The sequence below is a fragment of the Parus major genome, chromosome 6, assembly GCF_001522545.3.
Source record: "Parus major isolate Abel chromosome 6, Parus_major1.1, whole genome shotgun sequence".
NCBI lineage: Eukaryota > Metazoa > Chordata > Aves > Passeriformes > Paridae > Parus > Parus major.
Window position 1 is genome coordinate 1,990,274 of NC_031775.1, and position 12,889 is coordinate 2,003,162.

General features: G+C 47.8%; 1 protein-coding gene across 10 annotated transcripts in view; it reads left to right on the forward strand.

The window, feature by feature from the left end:
* The first annotated feature begins 60 nt into the window (after positions 1-60).
* The window catches only part of NUDT13 (nudix hydrolase 13), a 15,834-nt gene continuing 3,005 nt past the window's right edge, over positions 61-12,889 (forward strand). Inside the window, exons 1-11 of one of the 10 annotated variants that reach the window (XM_033515580.1) lie at positions 61-324; positions 1,359-1,480; positions 2,086-2,135; positions 4,175-4,285; positions 5,119-5,258; positions 5,735-5,842; positions 6,229-6,335; positions 7,126-7,251; positions 7,928-8,078; positions 8,789-8,943; positions 9,492-10,042. In XM_033515580.1, coding sequence (XP_033371471.1) covers positions 4,203-4,285; positions 5,119-5,258; positions 5,735-5,842; positions 6,229-6,335; positions 7,126-7,251; positions 7,928-8,078; positions 8,789-8,943; positions 9,492-9,686 — 1,065 coding nt within the window. In that variant the 5' untranslated portion in view covers positions 61-324; positions 1,359-1,480; positions 2,086-2,135; positions 4,175-4,202 and the 3' untranslated portion in view covers positions 9,687-10,042. Of the gene's footprint in view, positions 325-1,358; positions 1,481-2,085; positions 2,136-2,469; positions 3,614-4,174; positions 4,286-4,643; positions 4,902-5,118; positions 5,259-5,734; positions 5,843-6,228; positions 6,336-7,125; positions 7,252-7,927; positions 8,079-8,788; positions 8,944-9,491; positions 10,043-12,704; positions 12,886-12,889 lie in introns of those variants that run through there. The other 9 variants (XM_033515579.1, XM_033515581.1, XM_033515584.1 and 6 more) reach the window with 9 other exon arrangements.

Consider the following 12,889-nt stretch of genomic DNA (forward strand, 5'->3'; position numbering starts at 1 on the left):
CCCCCCGGGCGGCGCGGGCCGCGCGCTACGTGAGGCCGGTCACAGCGGCGGCCGCAGTACCGCGCATGCGCCGCCGCCACCTCCGCGCCTCCACGTGGGTCCCTCAGGGCCGGGGGACCCCCCGGTACCGGCACCCCGGGACACCCCGCGGTGTTTTTGCAGTGAAAGTTGCCAGAAAAAGGCCGGGATACCGCCCGCTCCTTGCTGCCAGAGCGGCTGGGCTTAGCGTCGCAGGATAATTAGGCTGGAAAAGACCTCCGGGACTATCGAGCCCGGGCTAGGAGGGCCCGTGTGTGCCCCCAGGCACATTAAAAAGCTGCTTGGGTGAGTCTTGCTCTGTGAGATCCATGCTGCCCTGCTGATTGCTTTCCAGGAGTTGGTAAATAAACTGGCTACTTGTTGATTCCGGCTATTAAGTTGGAATCAAGGGCGTTGCTAAGCTCTTTTTTCCTTTTGCTTTAGGTGAGGGTTTCAAGTAAAGGATCACGCTCCTCACTAGCATAGCCAGCCTTTGATCTTCACCCTTTAAAGGCAGGCATTTGTGGTCACTGGAAACCTTTCACAACAACCACAACAGAGAGCTGGCAAAGGGATAACAGGGGCCAAACCCTCCCTGTAACACACATTTCTTAGCAGGGTGACTGAGCTGCTTTAAAACCACCTCGTTCAGAAGAGGGAGCTGGAGACCCTCACCTGAGATTTCTCCCTGTGCCCAGACTGTCACCTCAGCTCCTCAGCAGCGCCTCGGAAAGACAAAACCTCGGGTGTTTTGTCCCGTTTTTGGGGGGTGCTGGGATGCAGCGAGTCTCACGGGAGACACAAACAAGGGCACGAGGTGGATTTAGTCGGTTCTTGTCCAGCTGTGGACACAGATGTGTGCACATGGCCAGCACTGCGAGTGCTGCTGAGCCAGAGCAGGAAGGAGGCCAGTTTTTAGTGGAACTATCCGTCAAAAAATAAGCCTTCCCTTCCTCTCATTTTGGTCGCCTTCCAACAGAAATACAACTCCTACAACTAGCAGGAAACGCTGGAATGATATCCAAGCTTCTAGCTGAGGCATCCAGTTAAAGCCCCATTATCCAAAGAGTCCCTAACATCTAGCCAGAGATTTAACAGCAGCTTCTAGAGCTTTGGCTAAACCTCACACGCTGTAAGAGACGCAGTCAGATTTTTTTTCCAAGCGAGATCTGCTGCTTTCTCGTCCTCTTTTGCACTCTCCAGATATTTTTAGGGAGTAAGGCAGGGAGTGGGGAACACCAAGAAGTCAGTCAGCTTGGGGATGAAGGCTCCAGCTCGTTAGTTTTGATTAATGAGGTTCCTGCATGGGATGAGACACCCTGTGCCCATCCCTTACACAGAGCCTACCCAGTTCCTTGCAGTGGTTAAGCTTGGTAATATTCCTCGTCCTCTTGGAACTTTTTCCACACCTTCAGCATCTTTTTGGAGGCAGTGACCTGCTGTGCAGTGTTTTAAGGCACAGGTGAGTCATATTTATATCAATCCACAAAAGGCCCAGCTGTCTAATACCTAATAGACATGATTCTAACTTCAGAGAAAAGCCAGATTTGGGTAGTTTGCCTCTAAAATTTAATGCTGGGGGGGAAGGCTACTCATTAGCTTTCTCTTTAAAGAAGTGGTTTGTCTTTCCCTAAGCTTTTCCTAAAAAAAGGACTCTCTTTTTCTTTCCAAGAAGTTCCTTGTGGCTTGACCACAAGTTTTCGATGTGAATTTGCTGGTTTAATGTGTTTAAGGCAATTAACAGTTGTTTTACAAGGGCCAGCTGTGAGCAATTCTAATGCTCATTTCTGCTTATTGGGGGTAACTGGAGAGACACAAAACAGAAAGAAGAAGCAAGATTAGTAGTATAACCATTATTAGCCTGGAATTACATTTTCCAGCCGCTTTTGTGGCTTGGAAAAACCTTTTACCAACTCTTAACCCCAGTATGAGTATTTTACAAACCCAGATTTGACCAAAAAAAAGAATTTTTAGCCACACAGGACCAAAGATTTGCCTTGATCTTGTCCATGTAAGAGATGATGTTCCCACTGCTTGTGACCTCTTTGCTTGCTCTTTCTGCTTCAGGAGAGTTTCTGGGATTCACTTCCTCTGGGGCCCTGCCAAAGCTCAAACTGGTAAGCTACAGGAAGCTGTCAGAGATGCATTTTTGTGTCCAGGCCCTCTCTTCACTCCCAGGATTGCTCCCAGCACAGGGTACAATGTCTGATATAAACAGTTTACAGGTGCAACTCAGAGCCCCAAAAATACTTACAGAGAAACAACTCAAGTGCCAAACCAACAACTGCTACTTGTGCTCCTTGAATTAAATGATTAAGTGAATAAGTGACAAGCAAGCCTCTGTTTCAAAATCATGCCCCTTGCTTACATGCTGCAGAAATATCTGACGGGGCAGTTGGCACGTGAAATCTCAGAGGAGGCACAAGGAATCTCTCACGGAGCGCTTGGCTTCCCCCTGCTCAGACCAGCAGCAGAAGTGCAGGCTCTAATCTCATTTTCTCTGCCTCTCTTTCCCTGGCACACAGGCCAGGTGGACAAATTTTGGGCTAATCCAGCCCACGGGGGTTTCACCTGAAAAGGAGAGGCCCGAGCCCTGCCCTGGCTTTTAACCCTTCCTGTGACAAACAGCTGGCTGCTCTGGGCTAAGCCAGATGGAGAGGCTGTCCCAAAACTTGATATCCCAAGTATCTCCTCCAGCTGATTCCCTCTAAAGCCAGCTCTTCTTGCAAGATGTGTATCTGGGGGCAGCTGGGGTCAATAAATCTGTTAAGTTTGTTTTCACAGCAGGGTGGATACTTCCCTTAGAGATTATATTTCAATCCTTTATCTTATTAAGGGAAGATGTGTTTTGTCCATTAATCCAATTAGCCCGGTGGATTAATAAGGCTGGGCTTGCTCTGTTTCAGGAAGCATAAAAATAGAAGTCAAGCATAATTAAACCTAAACTTGTAAGTAACTCTGGTAACAAGAGTACTATTTCCCTGGATATTCTGTTTATTATCTTTACGAGCTATGCTCTCAAATTTCATGACGTGAATTCTCGATTAGAACAGCTCGATTCATGACCAAAGAGCAGCAGGCTGCCCTGAAAACATTCACTTTTTGTGTGTTTATAAAATTCTCTTTGTGCTAAATATAGTCAGGTAGGCTCCAACCCAGGGTAAAGTTTTCAATACCCGAGAGGAATCTGTTTGCTTGCGAAGGAATGAAAGCAGTTTGTCATTATTCTGACGTGCCCTGGCTCTCTGATCAGAGCTGTTTGCTGACAAATCCAGCTGTGGGTATTTGGCTCAGCCTTTGGATAAATCCAGCTTTTGGCATCTTTTCCTGCTGGAGGACTTATGGTCCTTTCCTTTAAACAACGCTCCTGTGCTGTGGATACAAAACCCAGAGAAGCTCGGAGTGGGGGAAACAAAAAGGAAAAGGAGAAAGGAGAGGGGAAGTAAGGAAGACCAGGAACAAACTCCGGGAGTGTAGCAGAACTACAATTCCCAGCACTCCCGGGGAGGGAAGAGTGACTGGAGCCCAGCGGAGTCACTGCAGAGCCAGAGGTCACCCGAGATCCCGGCGCAGCGAGCAGGGAAAACACAGCGCAGTAAGTGGAGAAAATCCCCGGGGAACAGAACTCCCCAAAGTTTGGGACGGCTTCTCGAGGTGTGGAGCCTTTGCTGTCTCCAGCTCCGAGTTTTCAGCTGTCCCAGCCAAAGCCTCAGGCTCTCGGGCATTCAGCTGCAACTGCTGTCCCCTAACTCAGGGAATTCTGATATTCTGTCTTTCATTCTCTCCTGGCATCAGGGCCTTTCCCACAGATCCAATAGGATGTGTGGTTGGGTGGAGGACATTACAACTGTGTAGGAAACCAGCAAAAGAGCAGCCACCTTCTCTGCCCTTTTCTCTAGGGGTTTGGGACAGGAAGGTCTAATCTAGTCCTATAAGCAAGTTCTGTAAGGTCTGTGCACACTCAGAGATGGAAACAAGCTGAGGTGTCTTTAAGTAGTCTTAAAACTGTCCTGAAATGGAGTTTGAAGTGTGACTGAAGTGCTCATTTTAGAAAGCAGATTTCCACAGACTCTGAGAATGAGATTTACCTGCACCTTTTAAATCAAACTTAACCTTGCAGGGCTGCTGCATTACATTTTATGCCTCTCTTTTTCAGGCAGAGACACCAGCTGTAGGTGTTGGTTATGGCTGCAGCATATCAAGCACTGCACAGGAGAGTTTCCTCCCTCCTCTGCAGGTTGCACTCCACCTATGTGAGAAAAATGAGGTAAGTTCTCATCTGGTCCCTGAGCACTGGGGGGCAGAGCTTGGCACAAGCAGCCCTAGCTAGCCCTGATCAGGGGGTTAATCCTTTAACCATCACACACTAATGCTTTGTGAGCTCTGTAAATGCTAACAGCCAAGGCAAGAGCTGGTTCTCTCTGGCTGAAGCTCTGTCAATGATTGCCTGTCCTGGCTGGAGGGCTCCCACAGTACCAGACTTCAAGTGGTGCTGCTCACCTCATTTTAAATAGTGCTTCAAACAGCCTGAAAGGAGCACAGGCTGACACCCTTTTTTCCATTTATTTTTATTTTTTGCTAACTCAGCTCCAGCCAGCTGTGCCCTAAAACTTGGGGTTTTTACCCCTCACATCAGTGTGACAGGTACAACACAACACATGTAGCCTGATGGGAACCAGATTCAACATCAGAAGTGCTCAGCAGTTTGGCCAAAACAGCATTTGGAGCCATCCAAATTCACAGAATATTCTGAGCTGGGAGGGACTGGGGGGATTGAAGAGAAGATCGAGGTTTCCTGCAGCCTTTACAGCAGACCTTGTGGATTGGAAGACTGGGTTACTGAGCTTCTTGCATCTCCAAACTTGAAGGTGTTCATGTGGGAGGTAAGAACTGCTGTATTTTCTGCCACACAAACTTCACTAGAGGCTGCAGCCCACCAAAGAGTGACTCAGCTGTGGGAACTCCCCAGGCACATGGATTACCTTAAATCTGATTTTCCCATTCAGCACCCCCCTGCTCTGTGCAAAATAAATGCCTCCAAATAAGAAATAATCTCAACATGATCTTCAATTAATCTTCCCAACCATTTTCTCACTGCAGATACTTAAATCAGCTAAAGGAAGATGACAGCCTTTGTAGACAAGCTCAGACCTCAGGAACTTTCTACCTCTTTCACAACCTCTCCCCCTTCCTGCAGAAAGCTGGGAAGAAATATTTGGTACCACAGCTCAGTGCAGCAGGTAAGGAGAAATCAGTGCATCCAGAAAGAAACACCTGGTGGGTCACACATGGTGTCAGCCTGATCTGTTCTGAGGTGATCAGGTTTAAACATTTGGGACTGTGCCCTCTGAAGACAGAGGGTTGGCAGGAAAACAAACAAGGTCTTACTGACAAATGTCTGTTTTGGTATAACGTAGCAAAAGTTTTCTTTGAGAGAAAGGTATTGCTTAGTGCAGGACAAAACCAATGGACAGCTTCTCCCCAAGCATTACAACATTGTGATCTTTAGCCTGACATGGTCTAAATGTCCTACAGCTTAGGAGGAAAGCCAGATTTTAGGTTTGTGCCTGGGTGGGAGCACTTGTCTGGTCCCCTTTGACACGGGGGCATTCTGCCTTGAGCCAAGATTGCCTGTGCCTTGAAGATCCAGAGAGCACCACAGTTGTATGGATTTGCTTTCACCACAGCTTTCTCTCCCCCTCTCCCTGCTGTTTAGAGATGAAAGGGATTCTGGAGAAGTTCCAAGAGGCTGAGCAGTGGATAGAGAAGTCGGTGCTGATCGGCTGTTCGGACGAGCACAGACCGCGCTTTGCGCTGGATTTAGGTGGGGATGACTCCTCTTCCACCTGTGCCAGCACCAGTTTGATGCACTTGGGATGGAGGTGCTGCCAGGCCAGCATCCCTAATCCTTGGGAGAACCTGTCCTGGCAAGGAGGGCTGGGTGGGGGCTCTGCAGGAGCTGTTGTGAGCGTGGCAGGTCACAGCCAGAGGCTGCACTGCTGCTCCTGTGTGTGTTAGGAAAGGTGGGCTGGGGGAGACCACTGACATTTGGGAATTCTACCCTTGATGTGGTTCACTTCCATGGGAACTCCCAGAAATTGTATATTAGAACAGCAAAGGGCATAAAATTGGAATAATGGCAATAATAGCTGAAATTTATGAGATCTAATTTTCTTTTTTTCTTTTTTTTCTTTTCCTTTCCTTTAACAGGAGCCTTGGATAAATCAGTCATTGAGTCAGAACTGCAGGGATCATTTACTGACCTACGAAAAGCTCTCTTTGTAGTGGACAGGGAGGATTCTCCTTTGCTGGCTTCGGTATTGGACAGGGCTTTTTACTTTAGGGGAGCTGTGATCTCTAACACCAGCCCTTCTCCTCATCTCCCATATTGTTTTATGGTCTAATATTCTAGAATTACCTGCTGTACGCTTTCAGGAACCTAGGCACACTATATAAATCACACCAGTTTTCCCAAATTTGTGGTCCCAAAAGGAAGATGCAAGGCAAGGAGGAACAGACAAGTGACTTAAAAATGACTGCAGTAATTTATGCTGAAATGTGTTAAATCCCAGCAATCCCAGTTTGTCCTCAGCTCAAACAAACATCAGGCAAACTGGGTATCACAAACAAACAAATGCATCTTCTCTCAGAGCTGCTCTTCTAAAACCTCTCCCTCATAAGCTGGTGCTCTGCAGGTGTGTTTGGGAGGCCTAAGAGAGCACCTGTCTGTGAAAATCAGCTGTCCTGACCCATAAGGAGAAATAGCTTGTGTTTCCTTTCCTGCTCTATAATGTTGGTGATGCCTGGGCTATTTTTAAGGAAGATACTCAGGGCTGGAGACTCTTTAGAAACAGTCCAGCTCCCCATACAACTCCCATTATGTGCCAGTACACAACAGCTCTTGCCCAGCTCCCCCAGACACACTCAAATTCAGAGGCAGCAAACATGGACTGCAGAACCTGCCGCTTCTCAAAGCACTGCCCGTGCTTCCGAGGATAATCCGAGTTTATCCCCGCGACTGCGCGCAAAGCGTTATTCAGGGAGGCCACTCTGAATTATTTCTTCCCCTTAGGTGTAAATGAGGTTTGTGCTCCTCTGTGTTGGCAGGCCCACTCCCTTCTGCAGTGGCACGAGTCCCACCAGTACTGCAGCAAAACGGGGCAGCCCACTCAGAAGAACCCAGCTGGCAGCAAACGCGTCTGCCACGCCAGCGGAGTCACTTACTACCCACAGGTGAGCACCTGGCAGCAAAGGTGAGCAGGAGAAGGGATTTGTGTCCAGCTGGGTGTTGGAGTCAGGCACAGAAAATATTCCTTTATCTGTGCTGACAGGCTCTGGCACCCAAGAGAGCACTGAGTTTAGCCTAAAGCCATGGAGACAGCTTCTAAAGTTAAGTAAAAAAACTAATAATGTGAGTGTATAAATTAGATAGAGTTATCTTAAGTCATGGGGTGAAAAAGTTTGGAGTTTTAGTTATATTAATAAGTGAATTCAAGATGGAAACTTTGGGGCATTGTCTCTTCTTGTTGTTCATCTTCTTCTTCTAAGGGTTTTTGGGTAATTGTGGGTGATTGGATAAAAACATTGCAGCACACGGGTGTCAGGTCACTGTGTCACTAAAGAAAATAAGTGACTTGGCATTTGATTATTGGGTAAATAGACACATAAAAGGCCTTGGAGAGATTCTTAGGGTATATAGAGAGAGCTTATTGTATATAGCTCCTTGTAGTCTTACATGTGTAATATAGATAAGGAAAGAATAAACAGCCAAGCCTGAACACGAGAAAACAGTTTGTCTCTCATCAATCTCGGTCCTGGGGACTGACAGTGTCACTGTGACAGCTGGGTACTTTGTCTTTAATGGCCAACCAGCCAGCAAAAAGCAAAAATTTTCACTTAACTTGTTTAGTCTGAGCTGCTTCTCTTGCTTTGGTGGGGCTCGTGCCAGATGTCTCCAGTGGTCATCGCCCTGGTGTCCGACGGGAGCCGGTGCCTCCTCGCGCGACAGCCCTCGTTTCCCCCGGGGATGTTCACGGCTCTGTCAGGCTTCTGTGACGTGGGTAAGTGAGTTCTGGGCAGGCAGGGTGTGGGGACAGCAGCCAAATGCCTGCTCACAGAGAAGGATGGACTCAGGTGATCTGTGCCCCCATCCCCAGGTGTGTTCAAGGCCGGGCTGGGCAAGCCTTTGAGCAGCCCAGTCTAGCAGAAGATGTCCATGCTGATGGCAGGGGGTTGGAACTAATTAATCCTTAAAGTCCCTTCAGACCCAAAGCAGTCTGTGGTTCTGTGACAGCTGGGAAAAAAACATTAGATTGAAGCAGATCGGTGTTTGCATGCAGACAGAATTCAAAATAGCTGTTATGTACCTAAAGGGAATGGGAATTATAGGTGTTTACTATCCCTGATAGTAAACATAAGCTTTAAACTTGCTGGTTTATAACCTCTGACCCTTTCATAATCCATTCTGTGGCTCATGCAGCCTGGCTTAGAAGAAAAACTACTGACCCCTTGTTACAGGAGGGAAAATGGCTTAAAACTGAATTGTTCTGTCCAGCTGTATGTATGTCCGTATATAGATGGGGCCAAAAGTGTCTCTGGTGCCTGTGTTTATAGAGGTTGGTGAATTTAATGGAGCATCCCACCAGCAAGTGTTTCCAGGTCGGCACAGCTGGAGCTCCTGCGTGTGGGAATGAGCCTTGCCTGCGTTTTCCTGGCCACGGCTGGCTGCCCTGAGCCCGGGCCGTCCTTGCCCAACTCTGGTTGGTTCCAGGTGAAAACGTGGAGGAGGCAGTGCGGCGAGAGGTGGCCGAAGAGGTGGGGCTGGAGGTGGAGTCGCTCCGCTACTCGGCTTCCCAGCACTGGCCCTTCCCCGGCAGCTCCTTAATGATAGCCTGCCACGCCCTGGTGGGAGCCCAGCGGGCTGAGGTGAGCGGCTCGGGCTCCCCTGAGCCATTCCTCTGCCGGCCTCAGGCAGCAAAGTCTCCTTCGGTCTGCAGAATTTAGTCAGGAGAGCATCAAACCCTCCATAAATGCAATTTTTCGTTGGCTTTTTCTGCAAGTGCAGGACAAATGTGGAAACAATCCCATCATCTTCTGTTGCGGGGTGCCAGATTTGGCTCAGGTTGCTGGATAGACAAGCCCAGAGCCCAACACTCCTGTAGTTTTCCCTCTGAACTTTGCAGAGGGTTTTTCCTCACAAATTTGCCATAGAACCTGCAGGTTCTGCCACATTAATTGCTGTGCTCGGCCACTTTGCTTTGCCACAGCGGAGCAGGGGCTGGTTTGTGGCTTCCCTAGGGAAACCAGCACAACAAAATACTGGTGGATAGTGATATCCTTCCCTGGAATGGCCTCAGTGCCTAATTCAGGCATGGATGTAACACAGGATCTCTGTGGAAGCAAGAACAGGCAAGGTACCACTGCCCACATTCAAAGCTGATTTAAGGAGCTGGTGCCCTCTGAATTCTTTCCAGATCAGTGTGGACACCCTGGAACTGGAGGAAGCCCGTTGGTTTGGCCTGGAGGAAATTGTGGAGGGTCTCAAGAGAGAGCCCAGATCTTCAAAGCAGGAGGATGGTAGTTGTTTACCCTGGTTCCCTCCCAAACAGGCCATTGCTCACCAGCTGATCCGGGAGTGGGTTCAGCAGCAGACTGCCCAGACAGCTTAGGCAGGGCTCCATCCACTCTGTGATTTCACCAGAACTGTGAAAGCTCCACAGAAAAGCCTCCAAAGCCCCTGGAGGTGAGGGCTCTGTTACAGTGAGGATGGCACTCGGACACACTGACCCACAGAGGTCTCTAGACTGATCTGACAGTCCCATGTGCAGTGGGTCACCTCTGGGATCCCATGATTTGAAGTAAATGTACAATAAAATCCTTAGTTCCAAAGCATCAGACTTATTGTGACCAGCTGTCACTGACCCCATGGCACCAATGTCCTGTTTTCCTACATTTCTTCTGTCTTGGATGGACATGGAATGCACCTTTTTTCCCAGAACAAAAATAAAGGGACAGTGGCACTTTCCAGTGTCTGTGTTTATATGGATCTGGGAGAGCTATCAAAAACCAGAAGAAAAGCCACTGCCTGTTTGCTCTCCTCTTCTTCTGTCTCTTCCCATTCAATCTTCTATTTTCATATAAAATACCCAATTTTTTTATTGGTTTTTTTTTTTTTTTTTGGTAAATGTTAGATGGGTTTCTACATTTCCCTCACCAGTAAGACAGTTACTTCTGTCCCAAGAAAGAGAGAACAGAGCTATCTGGTGGTAGAGAGGGGAAGAGCAAGACTTAACACAAGCATTTTAGACCACAGATAATGTGAATGAGACAGGAACTGCTACTACAACAACTGCACTTAGAGAAAAGTCTTGAAAGGATCAGTGCCTCTTACCCTGAGGCCAAAATCTGGGCCTTGCCTGGGGAGCTGGTCTGATTTTAGTGATGAAATGGAGGAAGAGCAACAAGGAGACCATCTGGGCAAGGAAAACTCAGTGGAAGAGACAGATGAAAGGATGTTTGAGCTGCTGCTGGTTCAGGCCTTTCTGCCTGCTTGGTCAGAGCTCAGATGCTAAGATTGCATAAGATGCTAAGATTCACTGCAGGTGAGCAGTGGTAAAAATCTGGAGTCCTGACACCTGAGCAGCAAGGAAAAAAATAAGTCACACCGTTGAGACAAACTGTGTTTGTTCAGGTTTCACTTCAGGAGGCTGGGAGGGAATTCTTTCAGGCTGTGGTGGCACATATAAACACCCTTCCTGGTAACTTAGTTACCAATAAGATAAAAAATCTTTCAAATCTACTTAAATAGAGTTGGTTTTTTTTGGTAGAGCTAGAACAACTCCAAGATAATAATCACATCTTTGGAAAAGCATTACATTTTAAACTGTTTGATAAAATCCTTAATCCAGATCCTTTTGACTTTGTCATGAAGCAGCATTGGTGGCCTCCATTCCTGATGTTAAGCAAGCAGGAGTGATGATAGGCAGTACCCAGCTGTGAGCAGGACAGAAAAACAAAGTGAGGGACATTGTCCTCACTTGCATTTGCCTCAGAAATCTGAGGAACTTCAGTCAAGACAGGACATGCTCCATAAAGGCAAGCGACCTAGAAGAAGGAACAGGCAATTCCTGGCAGAATTCCTCACCAAAACACAGCAGGGCTTTCCCATGGAAAAGGTACCAGGCAGGAAAAAGGGACAGAGCAACATATTTCTCTCAATAATTCCCTTACCTGAATCCTCTTTGGGAACACTTGGCTTGCATAAATCACTGGGACCCCTCTGCTTTTAGGGATTTACAGCAAGACCCAGCACTGAAAAGCTGCCAGCTGGGGCAGTTGCTCACAGGTATTACCACTCAGCAGGATACAGAATGAGAGCATTCATCTGATTAATCAGACTTTTTGGTTAGCAGGCTGAGAGCAGCATTCCACCTACCTCCCAAAAGCAGCAGGGCATAGAACTCATGTTGATCTCTAGCAGAGATCATGCCAGCAGAGGACTGAAGCAACCAAACCTCATGACACAACTTGTTTGATCTCTGACTGCTCTGAAAAATCTTATCTGGAAACAGTGTGGGTAGAAAATTCACTCACCACGTGCTCTCCCATCACCTGGGCTGCTCTGGGTGGAAAGGCCACACTTTCCTGTCCAGAGGGGTATTCATTGTGGATGGCAGCAAAATCTGACTTCAGGCTTACAGCTCTTGCATGAAGAAATTGTTTCACCTAAAAACAAGCTCAGAGATGCTGTGGACACACACTGAGCCTGGTGTTTGGCCTGAGAGGACGTAGGCACTCGGTGGAACGCCCTGAAAACCTGACCTGGTGAAAGTCATTTGTCAGCAAGCCTTTGTGAAGGACCCAGGAGCAGCTCACCTCTGTCAGCTGCAGCAGACAGGTTGTGAGAACAACCTGTGAATTACACAGGTACAGTTCCTGTGTTCAGTCTGAGTTTGCTTGAGCAAACTGAGCTGCCCCAGCCTTCAGCTCCCATCTCAGTCCTGCTCACTTTTCAGCCTAGCCACAGATGGAAAGCTGATACAGCATCCACTGTGCTGAGCTTTAGGCAGCATCCTTTAGGTAGAGTTCCACTGTTTCTATCCATGGAAATGCTGCAGAGGGACACAGAAGTTCTACTAGCATATTAAAAAGAAGCTGAATAACCAGGAAGGGTGAGGTTTGGGAAAGGGACAGAAGCAAATTCACACATCATGTGATAGGTAACTATGGCTGCTGTGAGTATGTGGCATGGAGGACAGCTAGATTAAACTAGAATATCTTCCAGAACTGTAACTATTTGGCCTTATAACTGCAGGTAAGGTTAATAACCCTCACCAATTAAAAAAAGGGAAATTGGTCTGAAGTAATTTAGACCACCATCCCTGCAGCCATTTGGTATCGGTACTCCTCTTCCCCACCAAATTACAAAGACTTTACTGGAAATCTCCCATTTCCTGTTTCCTGCCAGGCACAGTGGTGAAGTGACCTATGTGATTTCTGTGAGTGAACTGAGCTTCACCTTCACAACAGCTTTGCTCCTCACTTCCCAGCCTTGTACCCTTGTGAAATTCCCTCTGGGAGCGTTGTCAGGCTGAAGGAGAGGCTCTATTCCAAACAGCGTCCACACTTTACAGGAGTAACACAAGGTGGGATGTTCTCCTGCCTGGATTAATCCCTTTCCTTCTTAGCTCCAGCTCCAGCCCAGAAACCTGGGAGCTGTTAGGGATTCTTTCCCATGGCATGGCCCCACACAGCTGATTCCCAGCCTGGAAGCACAGCAGGCACCGACTCCTGCACCTGCCGGTTGTTTCTACCCCATTTCCAGAGGCTGAGTTGTTACCGTGAGTTACTGCAAGAATCCAAACCAAGGTGT